Source organism: Dryas octopetala, chromosome 4 (assembly GCF_963921425.1).
Source record: "Dryas octopetala chromosome 4, drDryOcto1.1, whole genome shotgun sequence".
In the NCBI taxonomy this organism is placed as follows: Eukaryota; Viridiplantae; Streptophyta; class Magnoliopsida; order Rosales; family Rosaceae; genus Dryas; species Dryas octopetala.
Window position 1 is genome coordinate 15,601,361 of NC_141369.1, and position 19,379 is coordinate 15,620,739.

At 38.3% G+C, this 19,379-nt stretch overlaps 3 protein-coding genes and 1 pseudogene across 3 annotated transcripts; 2 read left to right on the forward strand and 2 right to left on the reverse strand.

The window, feature by feature from the left end:
* The first annotated feature begins 231 nt into the window (after window positions 1–231).
* Window positions 232–2,748, forward strand: LOC147287283 (uncharacterized). The gene is made up of 3 exons (XM_086241761.1): window positions 232–713; window positions 801–1,219; window positions 1,359–2,748. The coding sequence occupies exons 1-3, from the start codon at window positions 263–265 to the stop codon at window positions 2,487–2,489; spliced, it is 2,001 nt and encodes a 666-aa protein (XP_086097887.1). The 5' UTR covers window positions 232–262; the 3' UTR covers window positions 2,490–2,748.
* A 3,832-nt stretch (window positions 2,749–6,580) lies between these two features.
* On the forward strand, window positions 6,581–9,078 carry LOC147287284 (uncharacterized; annotated as a pseudogene).
* Window positions 9,079–9,629: 551 nt separating this feature from the next.
* LOC147287285 (early nodulin-like protein 7) lies at window positions 9,630–10,829 on the reverse strand. The gene is made up of 2 exons (XM_086242598.1): window positions 10,634–10,829; window positions 9,630–9,997 (listed from the first exon to the last, which is right to left on the reverse strand). The coding sequence occupies exons 1-2, from the start codon at window positions 10,827–10,829 to the stop codon at window positions 9,630–9,632; spliced, it is 564 nt and encodes a 187-aa protein (XP_086098724.1).
* Window positions 10,830–11,313: 484 nt separating this feature from the next.
* EMB2083 (AAA-type ATPase family protein) lies at window positions 11,314–17,725 on the reverse strand. Its single transcript, XM_086242565.1, has 11 exons — window positions 16,215–17,725; window positions 15,766–15,938; window positions 15,444–15,545; window positions 15,173–15,337; window positions 14,922–15,062; window positions 14,103–14,261; window positions 13,680–13,765; window positions 12,732–12,810; window positions 12,172–12,294; window positions 11,882–11,938; window positions 11,314–11,806 (listed from the first exon to the last, which is right to left on the reverse strand). The coding sequence occupies exons 1-11, from the start codon at window positions 17,551–17,553 to the stop codon at window positions 11,591–11,593; spliced, it is 2,640 nt and encodes an 879-aa protein (XP_086098691.1). The 5' UTR covers window positions 17,554–17,725; the 3' UTR covers window positions 11,314–11,590.
* Between the last annotated feature and the right edge of the window lie 1,654 nt (window positions 17,726–19,379).

Consider the following 19,379-nt stretch of genomic DNA (forward strand, 5'->3'; position numbering starts at 1 on the left):
ATCCTAATTCTATAAAGTACTTTACCGGAAAGTGGTCCGTGTTGACCAGGGAAGTGACTTGATGTTTTACTTTGTTGGTATTGAACTATAAAACAAATTAAGTAGACCGAAGACCTTGACTTTATCATCCTTGAGGACTAGAAGTCTTCCTTCTGTATCAGCTTTTTAAAGGATTCAAATATGTATAAATTTGCTCTTATCCATGACTTATGTGCACAATTGGTCCTGAGACACATATTCTAACTAAAAATTTCTTGAAGAAATGGATCCAAGGCTTGTTGAGGCAATTGCAGGAAATGACAAACAGACTTTCATCGATTTGGTTCAAAACAATGAAGGATTTCTCATTCAAAAAACTGATGTATCAATAAACTCAGTGTTACACCTTGCTGCAAGGTTCGGAGACGTTGAGCTGGTCTCTGAAATCATTATGCTGTGTCCTCACTTGGTTGTAGTTGGGAACATTAGGGGAGAAACTCCACTACATGAAGCTTGTCGCCAAGGGAATGCCAATGTTGTAATGCTGCTGTTAGAGGCCAATCCCTGGGTGGCTTGTATGCTCAACTGTAAAAAACAAAGTGCTTTCTTCATAGCTTGCAGTTTTGGGCATGTTGATGTGGTGAAGTACATTGCAGACCAACCATGGGTACTAGATTTTGAAGAACATGGGGTTCTGAGTCCTCTTCATGTGTCTATATCAGAAGGCCATGATGGTAAGTTGAAGAGGTTGATTCATTCTCTAATAGTTTAAGAATAAGTGTCATAACATGAACTCATATTTGAACTAATTAATGTTGCAGATATTGTTAAGACAATTCTGAAAGCACGCCCAAGGTTTGCTTGGAAGGCTGACAGCGATGGGGTTTTACCATTGCATTTGGCTTGCTGCAAAGGTCACTTTGAGATAACAAGAACACTCTTAATGATTGATCCAAACTTTGCTCTTGAATTTAATCGTAACCATTACACACCATTACACTTGGCGGCAATGGATGGTCAAATCCGAATCCTTGAGGAACTTTTGTCATGCTCTCCAAAATCTATAGAACTTCTTACAGGAGAGGGAGAAACGGTGTTTCATGTTGCTGTCAGATTCAACAGAGACCGTGTGTTTACCACTCTGCTGGCACGAATTTCCACCAGCACCAGTCTCCTCAACCAGCCTGACAAACATGGTAACACGATCTTACATCTTGCTGTCTCTACAGGGAACATGAGAGTGAGTTGCCTATTTTACTCTACACTTGATATACATTGTTGATTTATTCTCTAATAGTTTTAGTTTTGGGGTCGAGTATTCGTCTAACAATGTCTTAGCTTGTTCAACTCTGTATTATCTCACTATGTCAAAATTTTAGTTTGCAGAATACATCATCGAAAACACGAGAGTGGATATCAATGGTAGGAACCATAGAGGTCAAACAGCCGTTGACATCCTAGACCAGCGAAGAAGCACGATGGAAACCCATCATATTAGAAACCTGTTGAAGAACTTTGGAGGCAAGACAAGCACTGACATGGTGTCTCTCATTCCGGAGACTGATGAGATATATTCGGAGACTACAGCATCAGAAAGTCCCAGAGTTACACTTGAACAAGAGTTTGAAAGGCTTTTTGAATGTTATCCTTGTCCTGGAACTCCTGGAAGTGAATATGATTCGGAAATTGGTATGGGCCATATGGCTAGAAACAACCAACCACTGGAAGACTTCACTACAGTTCAAGCAAATGGTAATCCCAGTCATCAAGTTGTGATAAACTCTGATAATTATTCGATAGATTGGCTTTCTAGACCGGATTCTTCGAGAACAAGAATGAGCTCCCCAGCCAATTTGCATCAACATGAGGTTGTGAACCAAAGAGGCCAAAAAGAAATAAGTCAAATCAGGGAATATGAGATATACAGAGAGGCACTGCAAAATACCCGGAACACAATCACACTAGTTGCCATTTTGATTGCATCAGTTACTTTTACTGCTGGCATAAACCCTCCTGGTGGTGTTTACCAAGATGGAACACTAAAAGGGCAGTCAACAGTTGGCAGCACAACGGCTTTCAAGGTCTTTGCAATAAGCAACACCGCCGCATTGTTCATATCTATGTGCATTGTCATTGTCTTGGTGAGTATCATTCCCTTCCAGCGAAAACCACTGATGAAGCTACTGGTGGTTGCTCACAAAGTCATGTGGGTGGCGGTGTCACTCATGGCCACGGCTTACATTGCAGCCACATGGGTGGTCATGCCACATACTGAAGGAACAAATTGGACCCTTGAGGCTCTGATAGCTGTCTGTGCAGGGACTATGGGATCTGTTTTCTTATTTCTTGGTGTCACATTGACTAGACACTGGTTGATGAAATTAAAGTGGAAGAAAGAGAGAGGTTTAAAAGGAGACGCAGATCATTCTGTTACCAAAGGCAACACCTTGTCACTATCCACCAACTCCGATACTTGCAGTTTTAGAAAAGTAGGATATCGTGCGTACTGAACAATTTCTTTGGGGATCGGTGAGGAGAAATTGTGTTCACTCATGAGAAGATGAAGATAGAATCAATGTGAAGTTCACTGATCAGTGACTAATTCAATGTTCGATTCCCTTTTAGCATATTCTTTTGCTAGACTCCATTTCATTTCTGTATGTTTCAATCATTTGCATGTGTCCCAATAAGATTTTATTTGAAATAATAAGACTCAAATATATAAGAAATAAAAGGTGAAGAAAATAGTTGAAATCCTTGAGAACACAACAAAAGTTTCTTCCACCAAACTTGGTTTTACTCTGCAGTGCCATATGATTACCAGAAGGCAAAATCTTGACCAAATTAAACCCCCTGTCGTTTGTACTAGAAAGCAAAAAAATGTCATTAGATAAAAGCAGATCTCTAGAGGACTGAAACGTAAGCATCAAACAAAACAGCATAAGACCAAAAAGGTAACCAAGAGGCTGTTGCTTTGGGATAAGTTTATGACGTCAAGAGGAAGAAAAATGTAACCAAGAGGCTGCATGCATGTATGCCTGGTGTTTGAGGAATAAAACACTGTCGCTGCCACCACCACCGCCATCATCTATCACCAACACCGCATATTTAAACTTAATCATGCTTTCAATAGGGTAGTTATATAAGAAATGTTACCAATTTTCGAACTTCAAATCCATCAAGCCTTAATCAAAATTCCAAATACTTTTTGAAACTTTCTGTTCCAAACCTTGGGAATGACTTCATGGTTTGATATCTTACATGTTGGTATTCCAGCCTTAGGACACGATGGCATAAAGAAAGGACGCATGAAGTCATGAACTATTAGGCCCGGCCAAGACTTTTGACTTTCTCATCCTTAACAGTCCTTTTCTTTTCCAGGTAGCTGTAGCTGATTTTTTAATACGTACATATTATTTTCTCTTCCATTGAAAAGCTTGTCTCCAGGAATGCCATATATTATATTTATACATGAGACTAATCATAGGGAATTCCAAAAATTCCAGTACGTTCCCTTGGGTTTTGCCTTAAATATCATATTTTCCACCCAATCAAAATCATTTTGCTTATTTTTTTAATTTGTTTGTGTGTAAAAATAATCCTACGAACCAAGTTGGTTGTTGGTCTAGTGGTTTTGCCAACTAGCTATGTGTTTAGTGATATTTCTCTTCACAATACTGGGCCTCAAATTCAAATAAAAAGTGTGAAGCATGTACAGCTACATGGTGTGGAAGGGTTAGGTAGGGTAGGGTGAATTTGAGACAGATTTCTGAGAAAGCAATACATTTCTCACCAATCTCTTCTGGAAAGTGTACTTGAAATAATATTGTAATCCTAGAAAGTAATTTAAATTACATGGTAAGAGAGGAAATTTCTATGTGTACAATCCGATAGAGTGGCTCTTGGGTCACAATCATATTCAATGAAGTACATGGTACGTAAGAGATAACACAGGACAAAGAACATGCCTGCTGCAAATGCTGAAAAGTTAATTCCTTTGATCCTTGAAGAAGCTTAAGATGTTGACATGCAGTGACGCAGCGTAACACGCAATTAAGATATATTAGGGAAAATCAGCGTTAATCCCTAAGAAAGAATCTGGAATCCACCAGAAAAATGAGAGAAATCTCAAGGTTTTCTGATTGAAAATAATAAAATTGAAAATTACAAACAGCCAAAAGGTTGTTTAAATAAGTTTAGAACCCTAAACGTTCGAAATTCAAAACGGAAATAAAAAATGGAAATAAAGTGCAATTTAGGAAACTTATTCAAAAACACTAAATTGCTTATTTGAAGCCCTAAACGAAGGAATTTGTCTCGTCGTTCCCTTCGAATCGGTATATCATGGGCCCATTTCTGACACTGGGCCGGGCTGAAGCTTATTTCTTTTCTTGGGCTTCTGGCAGTCGAGTTGTTGCATGAACCCTGCCATTTGTTCTGCATCATGCAGCCTGAGTAAAATATTGCACCAACCAATGATTACAGAATTGATATGGCCGACAACCAACCAATTTAAGACTTGACTAAGGTACAAGCCAATTTGCTTCAGCCCAAGCTTGTGAACCAAAGACGCCAGAAAGGAATAAGTTCAATTAGGCAATATGAGATATACAGAGAGGCGCTACAAAATACCAGGAACACAATCACACTAGTTGCCATATTGATTGCCTCAGTTACTTTTACTGCTGGCATAAACCCTCCTGGTGGTGTCTACCAGGATGGACCACTAAAAGGACAGTCAACCATTGTCAGAACTACTGCTTTCAAGATCTTTACAATATGCAACACGGCCGCATTGTTCATATCTATGTGCATTGTCATTGTCTTAGTCAGCATCATTCCCTTCCGGCGAAAACCACTGATGAAGCTACTGGTGGTTGCTCACAAAGTCATGTGGGTGGCAGTGTCACTCATGGCCACGGCTTACATTGCAGCCACATGGGTGATCATGCCATGCACACAATGAAGGAACAAATTGGACCCATGAGGTTGTGATATCTGTCTCTGCAGGGACTATGGGATCTGCTTTTTTGTTTCTTGGTGTCACATTGACTAGGCACTGGTTGTTGAAATTAAAGTGGAGGAAAGAGAGAGAGGTAAAAGTGCAGATGAAAGAGCTGAGAAAACATCTCAAAAACAAGCAGAGGAGGGAGAAGAGGTAAAACTCAGCATAACTCATATCATGTTGAAATATTACTAGACTTAGCCCCCATGCCTTCTGTCATGAACAGAAAACAAATGTTATTGAGTAAAAGCATATCTCTAGAGGAATGAAATCGAACATAAACATCCCAAGGCCAAAAACAACCATGGGTACTAGATTTTGAAGAAGACGGGTTTTGAGTCTTCTTCATATTTTACAGAAGGCCATGCTGGTAATATGAGAGGTTCATTCTCTATGCATCTATAATGCAATATTGACACAATATGAGACTAATGGTGATTTGAACGTTGCTGTTTTCTTGGGTTGTACGTTTCAAATTCATTTTTTTCAACCGACCAAAGAAGAATTCATATTTTCCAACCAATCAAAATCACACATTTATTTTTTATTTCTTTTTTTGGTAAAATACTAAAATTGATCTGCTGAACCAAGTCAAGCTGACACAGAATAAAAAGTGTGAAGCGTGTACCGTGTACAGCTAGATACTAGCATTTTGTAATGGGAAACGCGGTTGTAATATCTGAACATTTCTTAATTATATAGTATGTTTCATTATCAGATACGACATAACATAATTATACATTTAAAAATGTTGTTCATAAGTTGGTCATCCATACAATGTCAACAATTATCACTACAGTATTTTCTAACCCCAAATTTGAGCCTTTTAAAAACATTTAGCCAGCCTATTTTCTAACCATCAACTCAAACCGCCCTCAAGTAGTACTCGAAACTCTTGGAGTAATGTTTAAATCCCATTGCGTAGAGCTTGAAAGGGGGTTCGAGCACTAATAAGTTTTTAAAACAATTATAATGCTCAAACTGCGCTCTAATGATTAATTTTAAAAACTCTAAAAAAAAGTGATAAAATAAAGTCTTTAATAGAACAAAAAAATAGTTTTTAAAACTTCTCATACTTAATTTACTCTCACATGGTGTGCAGAAGGGTAGGGTAGGGTGAAGCATTGGAATTTTAGAATGATTTTTCTCACCAATTTCTTAGGTGCGTGTTAATCTTGAAAGTCTACTTAAAAGGATATACTAATTGTTGAAATTATTTTACACGAAATTTGTCCGTGTACAATCCATATGGAGTGGGAAGGATTTCATATTTCAGTAACGAGTCAATATCAACTCCATATTGACATAATTACACAGGATTGTTGATACTTCTGCTAGCTCCTTGAAAATGCATAAGATGTTGTAGCCTGAATAAACTATTGTACGAGCTAGTCAACTATGCATGACATCAAGAATAACAATGATACAACTACAAAGAGACAGAGCACATTGACTTCTTTATCCTTGAATACTTGTTATTCCTTTCTGTAGCAGAATTTTGAAGCATTTTAGACTATAAATATGACCTAGCCTCCTGTTGTGCAACACATTCCTCACCTAAACTTACCCTTATAGAAAGTTTAAGAGTTTGAGGAAATGGATCCACAGCTTTTTGAGTCAATTGAAGAAAATAACAAACAGACTTTCTTGGATTTGGTTCAAAAAAATGAAGGATTTCTCATTCAAACAACAGGTGAATCAAAAAACTCAGTGTTGCACCTTGCTGCAAGGTTCGGGCACGTTGAGCTGGTCTCCGAAATCATTAAGCTGTTTCCCGACTTGGTTTCATTTGGGAACAGTAGGGAAGAAACTCCCTTACATGAAGCTTGTCGCCAATGGAAAGGCAACGTTGTAATGCTACTGTTAGAGACCAATCCATGGGTGGCTTGTATGCTTAACTGTGAAAGACAAACTGCTTTCTTCATAGCTTGCAGTTATGGGCATGCTGATGTGGTGAAGCTCTTCACAAACCAATCATGGGCACTAGATTTTGAAGAAGATGCTATGTTGAGTCCTCTTCATGCATCTATATCAGAAGGCCATGTTGGTAAGCTGAGGTTCTGCATTACAAATTGTTTGATGAGTGTCCTAATGAACATGAACTTATATTTTGAAGTACTATTGTTGCAGATATTGTTAGTGAAATTCTGAATGCAAGACCAAGGTTTTCTCGGAAGGCTGACAGCATGGGGATTTTACCATTGCATTTGGCTTGTGACAACGGACACTTAGAGATAACAAGAATGCTCTTACAGCTTGATCCAAGACTCGCTCTTGAATTTAATCATTCTGGTTACACACCATTGCACTTGGCAGCAATGAATGGTCATGTCCAAATCCTTGAGGAACTTTTTTCGAGCTCTCCCAAATCTTTAGAACTTCTCACCGGGGAGGGAGAAACAGTGTTTCATCTTGCTGTAAGATTCAAGAGAGAAAGTGCCTTTATCTCTCTGGCAGAGAATTTCGACAGCACCAGGCTCCTCCACCAACCAGACAAACATGGTAACACGGTCTTACATCTCGCTGTCTCTACAAAGAGCTTCAAAGTAAGTTTCTCCCTCAAAAAAACTAAAAGGAAAAAATAGCTCCAATTGGACTATTCTATTTACTTGTTATAGCTTCCCTTGAGGAGCAACTTTATCATTAAGAAGTGAGGAAAACATAGCAATATTGTTTCCTAGTTCAAATAAGTGGTCAGTCATAGATTCTTCAACTCCGAATGATCCTTCACCATGTGTAAATTTCAGTTAGCAGAGTACATCATCAACAAAATGACAGTGGATATCAATGCTATGAACCAAAGACGTCAAACAGCCTATGACATCCTGAACCGGCATGCCATCCTGAACCAGAAAAGTGCCACCTCGGATATCCAGCAAGTTAGAGACATGTTGAAGAGTTTTGGTGGCAAAACATCACAAGAATTAGAAAATCCTAACAAATTCAAGTCACATCAAAGTGAATATGATTGTGAAATTGGTATGGTCAACAACCAACCACTGAAAGACTTCACTACAGTACAAGCAAATGGTAATCCCAGTCATGAAGTTGCGATAAACTCTGATAATCAAATAGACAACACTTTTGTACCACCAGAAAATTTTCATCATCCCAAGCTTGTGAACTCCGCTAACCAACCAATGGAAGACTTCACTACGGTACAAGCTAATAGTAATCCCAGTCATAAAGTTGATATAAACTCCAATCATCAGATAGATAACACTTTTGTACCACCTGCCAATTTTGGTCATCCCAAGCCTGTGAACTCCAATAATCAGATAGACAACACTTTTTTACCACCAGCCAATCCTCATCCTAAGCTTGTGAACCAAAGAGGCCAAAAAGATATCAGTGCAAAAAGGCAGTATGAGATACACAGAGAGGCACTACAAAATACTAGGAACACAATCACACTAGTTGCAATTTTAATTGCCTCAGTTACTTTTAGTGCTGGAATAAACCCTCCTGGCGGCGTCTACCAGGATGGGCCACTAAAAGGACAGTCCACAATTGGCAGAACAACAGCTTTCAAGGTCTTTACAATAAGCAACACAGCCGCATTGTTCATATCTATGTGCATTGTCATTGTCTTGGTCAGCATCATTCCCTTCTGACGAAAATCATTGATGAAGCTACTAAAGGTTGCTCACAAAGTCATGTGGGTGGCGGTGTCACTCATGGCCACAGCTTACATTGCAGCCACATGGGTGGTCATGCCACATACTGAAGGAACATATTGGACCCTTGAGGCTCTGATAGCTGTCTGTGCAGGGAGTATGGGATCTGTTTTCTTATTTCTTGGTGTCACATTGACTAGACATTGGTTGATGAAATTAAAGTGGAGGAAAGAAAGAGGCAAAAGTTCAGAGGAACAAGAAAAGGAAAGAGCAGAGGAAATAGCTGAGGAAAGAGCAGATGAAAGAGCAGAGGAAATAGCTGAGGAAAGAGCGGAGAAAAGAGCGGAGAAAAGAGCAAAGAAAAGAGCAGAGAAAAGAGCAAAGAAAAGAGCAAACGAAACAGCAGACGAAAACTTGTCACTATCCACGAACTCAGACACTTGCAGTGTTCAAGAATTAGGATATCATATGTACTGAACGTACAGTTTCTTTAAGGAGTGGGGCAATTGTGTTTACTCAAGAGAGGGTGATGAAGAGGAAATCACTGAGAAGTTCAGTGCCTAATGTATAGTCCCTTTTAGCATATGTTTTTGCCATACTTCATTTCTGTAGGATTTTATCATTTGTGACCCAATAATATTTTTATTTGAAATATAATGCCTCAAGTATATAAGTATATAACAAATAGAAGGTGAAGAACATAGTTGGCCTCCTATGAGAACACAACAAAAATTTCCTCCACCAAACTGGGATTTACTTTTCAGTGCTAAATGTTCACCAGAAGGCAAAATCTTTATGAAATTAAACCCCTCCTTCCTTTTGTACAAAAAGAAAAATCAATGTCATAAGATAAAAACAGATCTCTAAAGGAATGAAAAATAAGCATCAAGCATAAACAGCGTAAGACCAAAAACATAATCATCAAACATAGAACCCAACATTATACATGTAACTAACTAACAAGAATGAAAATCCAAAGGCAATGTGCATTCACAATAGATTCTAGCAGCCAGAATCAAAAAAGAAGATTATGGTGCGGAGCATACTAAAGCTAAAAAAGCGCCACTGAGAGCGATTACAAGGGAACAAGGTGCTACTGAAATGCCAACTCCCAAGCTTGGTGAGGGTGCAGGAGAGTCAGCCAAATACGGTTCAGGTGGGGCAGCAATGAATGGAGGAGATTGTGAGACTGGGCGTGGACCCATCACTTCGACAAAAACTCGCTGGCCATTCTTGCAATGATCAGGGACTCCACTGATGAAATAGAAGGGACCAGGCCTATCAAGCTTGAAGATGCTCTTCCCATTATCAAATTCTGTGAAGGGATTGCTGGTGTTGCAGTGGTAATAGTCCCATTTGTCCACCTCAAGAACTGAATCATTCTTGTACTTGAAAGCTGTAAAACAAGTCAAGAAAAATGAAAACAAAACAACACTAAATACAGAAAATGTGTGAAGATACTAAACACCATCACCACTTTAGACTCCCTGTCAAAATATGCACTTGACCAATTGATTGTTTGTGAAGATACAGCTTTTTGTACAACAACTCATTTTTGGTTGTGTAGATCCATTCTGGTTCACAAAACTAAATGTATTCAGTAAAGGAGGCAAATTTTCCAAATTAGAGACCAATTGTTGCAAAAGGTAAACAGCTTCAAATAAATGAAACGTTAAGAAGTCACCTACTCCCACCATAGTACTTACTAGTAACTCTGCTTTACTCAACTTATACAACACAATGTGTGCAAAGCATGGAAGAAATTAGTAAAAGTTTCAGTTTGAAAATTTTGAGGGGTTTTCTTGCAGAACTAGTCTCTTTCTCTCTTTATTTCTTCATATACTTCTTCTTCTTCTTGGTAACATTTGATCCAAAAACAAACACATTGTTTTTTATACCTGGCAAATACTGCATATGTTTTCCATACTTGACACAATTTCTCAATCAAAGATCATATCTAATCAAATTTCTTCAAGTTACACTAAGAAAAGATAAGTACAAGAGCAAGAAACAGAATGATTGTAGAACTCACAGAGAGAATCTCCAACATGAAATCTTTTGTTGGCAGCCCACTGAGCATACATTGCCGTGTTGTTCAAGCCAGGTTCCTGCCACCCCAAATCATCACCCACTTGGAATTCAAAAGCAGCTTCAACTTCAACCGGACAATTTGTGACAACAACCAACAAAAAAGTCAAGAAAAAGTGGAAAAGACCCAAGAAAGCCATGTTCTGATTCATAGTTCTTGCAGAAGGTTTAGAGACGATGGAACTGAAACTGACCTCGAGAAAGAAGAGTATATATGGTATTGGTTGGCAGGCGGGAAAGTGGTGAGAGAAAGGTTTGGAAATCGTGGGGTGGGTTTATGGGACACGTGGCGGCCATTGGGTAATTATTTGAATGTGTAGATGTGGTGACAGTTAAAATTCAGTTTAATAGAACTGGGCTGGGCTTCAATTTCCTTGTTGTGGACCCTGAGCTGGGTTTGCACAGAAAACTGGGCTGGACTTCGGAACTTCCATGCTACACACCGACCCTTGTGTGTTTCTCATCTCTCTCTCACACAGTCACACTCACATAAGAAGAAAACTCTTGCCCCGGCTTTGGAGAATATTCTTCCATACTACTGTTGTATACTCCCTCTCACGAAGTCAGGATTCAAATAAACTCATAAGTAAAAAAGAAAAAGGCAATATTAATCAATTAAATACATAAGCAATAAACTCATATTATTCATAACCATAAAAATCAAGTATCCAAATAATGTTGTGAGATTTGAGTTAGATGGGATTTGATTTAAATGTAATGTTTTTCGACAAGAATAGAATAGAAAAGAAGAAAAAATTGTATTTACAAGTGATACACATGCTCAAACACATAGGTATTCTACAACTTATATTGAAATTTATTCTTTTCAAAAATTTGCAGGGGCCATGGCCCTCCCTCTTAGTCCCTTCTATGTTCTGCCCTGATTCTCTCCACATCCTGCTCATAAGTTGCTCCTCAAAGCTGCTTCCTTTTGGTTCATCATCATATCTTGGAACTGCTTACGTTTGGCAACCCGGATGTCAAGTATACTAGGTGGCATGGGTTGGAGGGAACCATGCAACTCAACTAGGCTAAGGAAATCTTGTTTGGTTAAACTCTTCTTCTGAACAAGTTCATCGACCATTGCATCCATGAGCTTTCGGTTTTGCTGCAGAATCTGCTATGCAAAACAACATTGCATCAGATATGGATAAAAGAATACCTCAGTAATAAAGTGATTCTTTTACATTACCTCTTTTGCACGTTCATAACACAAGTTGACAATCCGCAATGCCTCCACATCAATGTCCTGAAAATTATAATTCATTACCATGCATTAAAGGTGCATTCACTTTCTACTTGTAGCTTCCTGCACTCCATTTTCAGTTATAGGCACATGTACAGATACAGACAACGGTATTAACAGAGCAAATGGCACCATGTTTCAAATTCAAAATGGATTTCAGTATTACAGCAGCTAATCGATGCCAAAACCGAATTCAAAACCCGTGTAAAGGTGAGTGTAGAGAGAGAAGGAATTACATTGAGTCGATCTGCAACCCAGAAATTAGATAGCCCATGATGTTTCTCAGAAAGGCCACCCAGAACATACGTTCGTGCTGCTGACCTAGCATTGTCTGCTGTTTCAGCCCATATCGTACTTAACTGGAGAAATTGAAAGTACGAACAAAATTTCAATCATCTTTTGACTATTGACTCCAAAATGAAAAGCTACCTTATTTACAAGATTTAGAACCTCATAAACAACGCATTAACCATTTCCATGAGAAGCCAGATGACCCTTATATTTATTTTACTCTGCAGCATGCAAATTGTTATTAACAATGAAAGACAACAAAAATACAGAAGCTCCTCAAAGCCATAAAATGAGCAAACCACAAATCAAATATACAAGAGATATAAAATGATCCCTTCCTATGAGTAATGCATTTCCTGAAGTTAAAGAACTGATTTTATTTTGTAAATTTTGTGGTTGCTATAATTTGACAATATTTTACTGGACTGTACAATTTTACCTCTGGCACCATTATTTACCTTACAATAAACTAATCATGCATATAAAGGATTAAAGTTTTTCTTACCTGATCCTCGCCAAACCAAAGTTCATCAGCTGCACGTGGTGCTAGTTGAACAGTGATATGATCCAGGAGGGATTGCCGACTTCATGACATTGGGAGATATAAGAAAACAATTATTAGAAAGAAGCACTGAACATGAAATTCTAATGCAATTTCAACAAGAAACAACACATTATGCAGTGGAATTACTAAACGCAACATCTACTCCTAAGTTCACATCCTTCAAGGACAGGGCATGTTTGATTTTATTGTATTTTTCATGTATTTCAGTTCCTTTTCTTGACATGCTGAATTGTACCCCCAATATCTATACCATATCTGTACCCACAGTAGAGAAATACTTTCTAATTAAAACTACGTTGTCTAAGGAATAACTTTTCTTTGCTCTTTTATTTTTTTCCCTTTTTCTTTTTAAATTCTTGTCCTCCCATCTTACTCCAAAGTTTCGTTAAACAAAAGAATTCCATCATTTCTCTTATGTTATTCATTCCTCTTATTGTTATCATCTTCATAATTAAATTACTCTAATTTTTTAGTTAAGAACAACATATATCTATAATGACCCATGGAAAATATTCCAATTAGTTATGTCTTCTTTTAATATATATATATATATATATATATGTGTGTGTGTGTGTGTGTGTGTGTGTTTCAAAAGTTGAGAAAATCTTCATCTTTGTGAATTAATACTTTCTACTAATAAATTTTGTAATAATGCTACAATAGATGATTGGCCTAGATTGATTTTACAAAATCACTTTCATAATAAAGTCTTAGATTTAAAACTTTTTTATAATTAATAGAAGTGATTAATTTGAAGTAACTTTTCTTTCTATTCTCTACATAATACGTTTTTATATTCCAAATTATTCAGTAACTTATCATACTCATAACTCATGTGCAATGTACATATCATTCACTAAAGAAATAAGGATGCAAAGGAAGGCATACGTAAGCATTCCTTCTTTGAACTTGATAGGATCCATTTTCATTCTAACATAACCCAATTCCCTACCAGCTCTAGGAGCAATTGTGACCTGCACCATATCAATAAACTGTTAGCAATTTGTACTCAATATTGGAAGAGCATAAATCAAATCAAGGAATATTTTATGCAAAATTCTTAGAACAGATATGGAAGAAGATGGGAATTACTCAAGTAGATACTTCACATGTGCAATTATTTTAATCTTTAACACACATTTGGGTTATACACACACACACACACACACACACAAAAGTCATAAAGGACGACCAATAAAGGCCAATCATCTGAGTTGCCTAAAATGCCCAACATGTAAACCTAATGTAGGTTAGAAATAGTATGTCCTATGTAAAGATGAAAGTGAAGAGGCTTGAGTTTAAGGGCCATACAAACTCAATGTTTTTAAGATCAGGAAAGTTCACAGCAACAACAGCCATTGCTGCTTCATTAATAGCTACTTGCTTCCATGTATCAAAACTTCTCTCCTTTCTATCTAGCATTCCTCTTTCTTCCATTTGAGCAGCTTGTAAAAGGTCATCAGTAGTAATCTGCATATACCACAAGAGCAGGTGTTCAAACAACAGATTAAAATGTATGGCATAAATAATTAACATGAAGACATTAAGATATGCAATCTTCAAGATATCAGCTGCATAAGATTGAGTGCAGATTTAAATTTTGCCAGTTTCATATTTTAAAATAACTAGGTTCAAATTTATGGAAAAGATGTGCAAGAAATTATGTAAAGTCATATAATTAAATGTCATTAAGACATAATGGACTTTTAAACCTGAAAGAAAAAGACAATTATTAAATTTGTATTGGAAAGAGTGCCAAAGTCAGACAATAAAAACAAAGTACCCAAGCCCATGCCTCTAGTTTTAAGGCAAATATAGACAGAGAGTGTATTGCTACATAACTTTCACATTCCAATATCCCAATCTCGAAATCTAACAAACACATTGATGCAGAACTTAGCTTTAAACATTTTGTTTTCTTGACTCCTTCTTCCTTCTTCTGCTTTAGTGTATTTCACATTCCAATATCCCAATCTAGAAATCTAACAACACATTGATGCATAACTTAGCTTTCAACATTTTGTTTTCTTGACTCCTTTTTCCTTCTTCCTCTTTCGTGTAAAATGCAACCTCAAATATCAATAAGACAAAGCAAACGATAAGGTTTAATGTTATAAAAGAAGGTAATACCTCAGTTCTTCTATCACGCATCATGTTGATTGCAGCAACCTCAATTATGTTAGCTAGCTCTGCACCAACCATTCCATCAGTCATACTAGCAATAGCCATATAGTCCACATCTTCAGCCATAGGCTTCTTGCGTGCATGGACCTATAATCAGGGCATGTAAACAATAAGAATCTTGAAGGGCAATTGAACAAGGACAGTAGCAATGTCATAGATGCAGTGTAATTGGCGCAAAATAAGTTAAGAACTACTACCTTCAATATTTCAATGCGACCTATAAGACCAGGCTTAGGTATATATATTTTTCGATCAAACCGTCCAGGCCTGACAAGGGCTGGATCTAGAATGTCTGGTCTATTTGTGGAAGCAATAGTGATCACTTCCCCTCTTCCTTCAAAACCATCCAAGCAAACAAGGAGCTGGAGTATAGACACAACATTGAACAATTGACAAAAGTAGGACTTTAGTTTATAAGAGCAGTATCAAAAGTTCAAATATACAACAGTTAAAGTATTTCCTAACCACCTGATTAAGAGTAGCATCACGTTCTTGTCCACCAGAACCCTTAATCAAACCACGCTCCCGTCCAACAGCATCCAATTCATCAATGAAGACAACCGATGGAGCCTATGCAAAAAAAACACAACAATCATGATATGTAACAATTTGTGCCCCTCCACTACATCCACTAAGAAAAGGATAAATGAGAAAGGAATAGCATTCTAAACCTATATCGGTTATTTCCTTGAAAAGAGTAAACAGAATACGTGTTAAACAGAGAAATGCCACCATTTGAAACTCGGAAATTTAAAGAAACTTAAATTGAACAGCTAATGTCAACACTTACATTTTCCCTTGCTTCCTGGTAAAGTGCTCGAACACGAGAAGCACCAACCCCAACATATATCTCCACAAACTGAGAGGCCGAAATGGAAAAGAAGTTGACGCCTGCCTCACCAGCCACAGCTTTTGCAAGCAAAGTCTTACCCACTCCAGGAGGGCCACAAAGAAGTATCCCGCCTTTCAGAAATTAATTACCCACAAAAAAATTAAGTCATGCATAAAGCACTAGTATATGGCTGTACTACAAGAACAAATAAGCAAATGGAAAATAGTTGGGGAAAGAATGCAATCATGTCAGTTTGCTTTCACTGGAATCAGAGCATATAGTCCAACCAGGGCATAATAATGCAACCTCATAATCAATAAGCATTCAACACAAGGGCAGTCACATATGTGATCATTCAGCAAACAAATAATGTCATACAGCTCAGCAGCATTGTTACAACATCTAACCTGGTATTTTAACTCCTCTTCTCCTATACATTTCACCATGAGTGAAGAACTTGACAATCTCCTCAAGCTCAAGCCTAATTTTCCCGAGCCCCGCAACATCCGTAAACTTGACATCCACACCTCTCTCCAAATACTGAGGCAGTCTCTTATTATGAGCTCTTCGAACACGAGCACCAGACTTCATGAACTGCATAGCCATCTTCAAATAAGGATTCTGCTCCCCCTTTCCTTGCTCGACCTCCTCATCCTCACCCTCAATCCCCTCCATCTCCCTCTCCAACTCCCTCATTTTCTTCCTCTCCTCCGCCTCCGCCTTCTCAATCTTCAACCTGTCCTCATAATCCTTCTTCTGCCTCCGATAGCTAAACACCACCGTCCGGTAAAATATATAGAAGAACACCAACCCAAGAGCAGTAGCCACATTGGAATCCTGCGCCAAATTGGCCCATACATTGGCCATTTGCAGGTAATTCCTGCGCGCCTCGCGCAGGGATTCTTCGTGTTTCTTCTTCCTAGTCTCCTTCCTCACCCTCCTCTCCTCCTCTTTCTTCTGCGCCTTCATAGTCTTATCAATCATCTCTCTCTCCTTCCTCATTCTATCCAACTCTTCCTTCCTCTGCATCTTGAACTCCTCCCTAGTGCGCCTCAACTCTGCAGCCCTCTGGCTCTCCTTCTTCTTCGGCTTCACAAACGACATCATCCACTGCGGCGCTCGCGCCACGAACCCCAAGTACGGCGACGGCACCTCCGGCCGCTTAAGCGGAGGCGTATACGCATTAACGCAAAAAGTATCAAACTTTAACATTTCCCATTGTTCCCAGAACCTCTTATCGCTCTCCACCGACGGCAAAACGGTACGTAGAACTCTAGAATCTTCCAGAACGACCAGAACCGGTTCGGCCCTTTGACGCAAATCGATACCAGGAGGCTTAATAACATGCTTGAGCTTCCCTTCCTGGTTCAACTCCAAGAGTTGGGTGTACGGAATTCGATTGGAAACGACGGGGAGTCCTTGGGACCACGATTTGAGCTCTTGCGGAGATAAAGCTTCGGATTTTTTGGGGTTTGACTTCTTGGGCACCCGCTTTTTCTCTTTGACGGCGGCTTTGGCGGTTGGGTTTTGGGGGAGAGAGGCGGAGATTACAGTCAGCGTTACAGAGAGCTTGAGGAAATCGAAATGTCCCAAATGGGGTTTCTTGGCTTTTTCGTTTTCATCATAATCGCTGGTTGAAGTGGAGGATTGAATGCGAAATTTTTGTGGGTTTTTGAGGGTTTTGGGTTTGGGGTTGGGGGATAAGGAAGAAGATGAATAAGAGCCGAGTAGGCATTGGCAGGCCATCGATTTTTGCTAGTGAGAGTTTACCCGCTCCTGCTACATTTCATGAACGAAGCTGTTGATGTTCTTGATGAAATGTGAAGCTGAGGGAGTGTGAGTTTTGAGCTTGAGCTTCCATGTTTTAGCTTCTTTTATGAGCTCCGCTCTGTGAAATAGACCGAAAGAAGTTGTAATCTACGAGATAGACTGATAGAGACGACGGAGAGGCTTCTAATGTTTTAACGTGTTGTAAGTTGTAACGACGACGTATTAAGGAACTTTCTTTTTCTTTAGTAACTAATTCTCTCTTACTTGCCAATAGTGGTGGCCTACTGGCCTGTAGTTTGTATGGGCATTAGAGTCTTGGTCGAATCAAAATCAATGAATTTCGTAAAGAAATAAAAAACTTCAATTGAATGATTGATTTACTATGATGTAGTAGTGGGTCTTAGAGTTAGCTTAGGGATGACAATTTTTTTATAGGGCTCGGTCGGAATATCACTATAACCGAACTGCAATCAAAAATCGACGCGACAGATTTGCTCAGCAATTGCTTCGACGAGAGCCCACGTGTCAGTTGCAATTTGCCAGCCAATTCGACCGAGGACAGAGACAGCTTCTAAACCCCCATACTATCGGTTAACCGCACCGACCAACATATTCTTCTTATCTCCTTGTTTCTTGCAACAAGTAGCTTATTCTTCTTCTTCAACCTACAATGCAACCTCGCTACCGCAATGGACGACATTTCTTCTTCGACTACTGCAACTTGCAACCTCGCCGCCGCGATAGACAACTTCAGATGCCGCCGTAGCTTCTTCTTCTTCTTTTTCAACCTGAAAGTCCTACAACCATCGCACAGCCACAACCAACAGATTCCCTAAGATGGTCGGTTTGAATCCATTTCGAACCGATCTAACCGTTACTTGCGGTTCCACCGACAGAGTCTGTGGTGGCGGCGATTGGCATTTTGCCCATTTCGACCCTAGTCGATCGGTCGATCGGCGGTATGTGGCTGGCGGATCGGTTACCAACATCGACCCACCCTTAATTTTTTATAGGACATCCATAACACCGATTCAAACCATACACAAAATTACACAAAGTTAATTAGGTTAGGTTTATTATAAGTTTATTATTTATTGACACGAATAAGAATATAACACGACCCACTAAACATGAATATAGAATACAATTATGTACATAGTATTTTATGAAGAAAAATAGTTATTTTTCTCATTTTTTAACATGTATTAATTATACGAGTCATCACATGCATAATTATAGAGTTATTTTTTTGTGATTTTATTAGTCTTGAGATGAAATAGATTTGTGGTTTTATAAAGGAAATGTGATTAAGTTTTTAATTCACAAGATTTATAGGTCAACCTAAGCATAGTGGATTAGGGTGAATGTTGCCTCAGAAATTAAAATCCAATACTTTTTTGGAATTGGTACTGGTTGTAACAATAACGGTTCCAAATAACCTAGTGTATTATAGTTACTAGTGTTTTTCTTAGAACATTTATTATCCTAGTGTATTTTCAGAATAGATTGGCTTTGACTTGCATCATTTTAGAGCGTGTCTTATCCTAGTGTATTCTTAGTTGCTTATACACTTATTTCTCTTCTCTTTTCAATCACGTACAAAGTTATATATGCATTATTATTGTCTGTTTATTTACTTATAATTAGCGAACCATCTCACAAAATTAGTTATTCATGTTTTGGCTAGAGGTGTAAAGGCTGCTAATTATTATAAGTTGGTTTTTTTTTTTGTTTTTGTGAAAGGAGTCTATATATATAAGTCTAGTTTAATTAGTACAGGAAATAGGTATTTTGTTATAGGA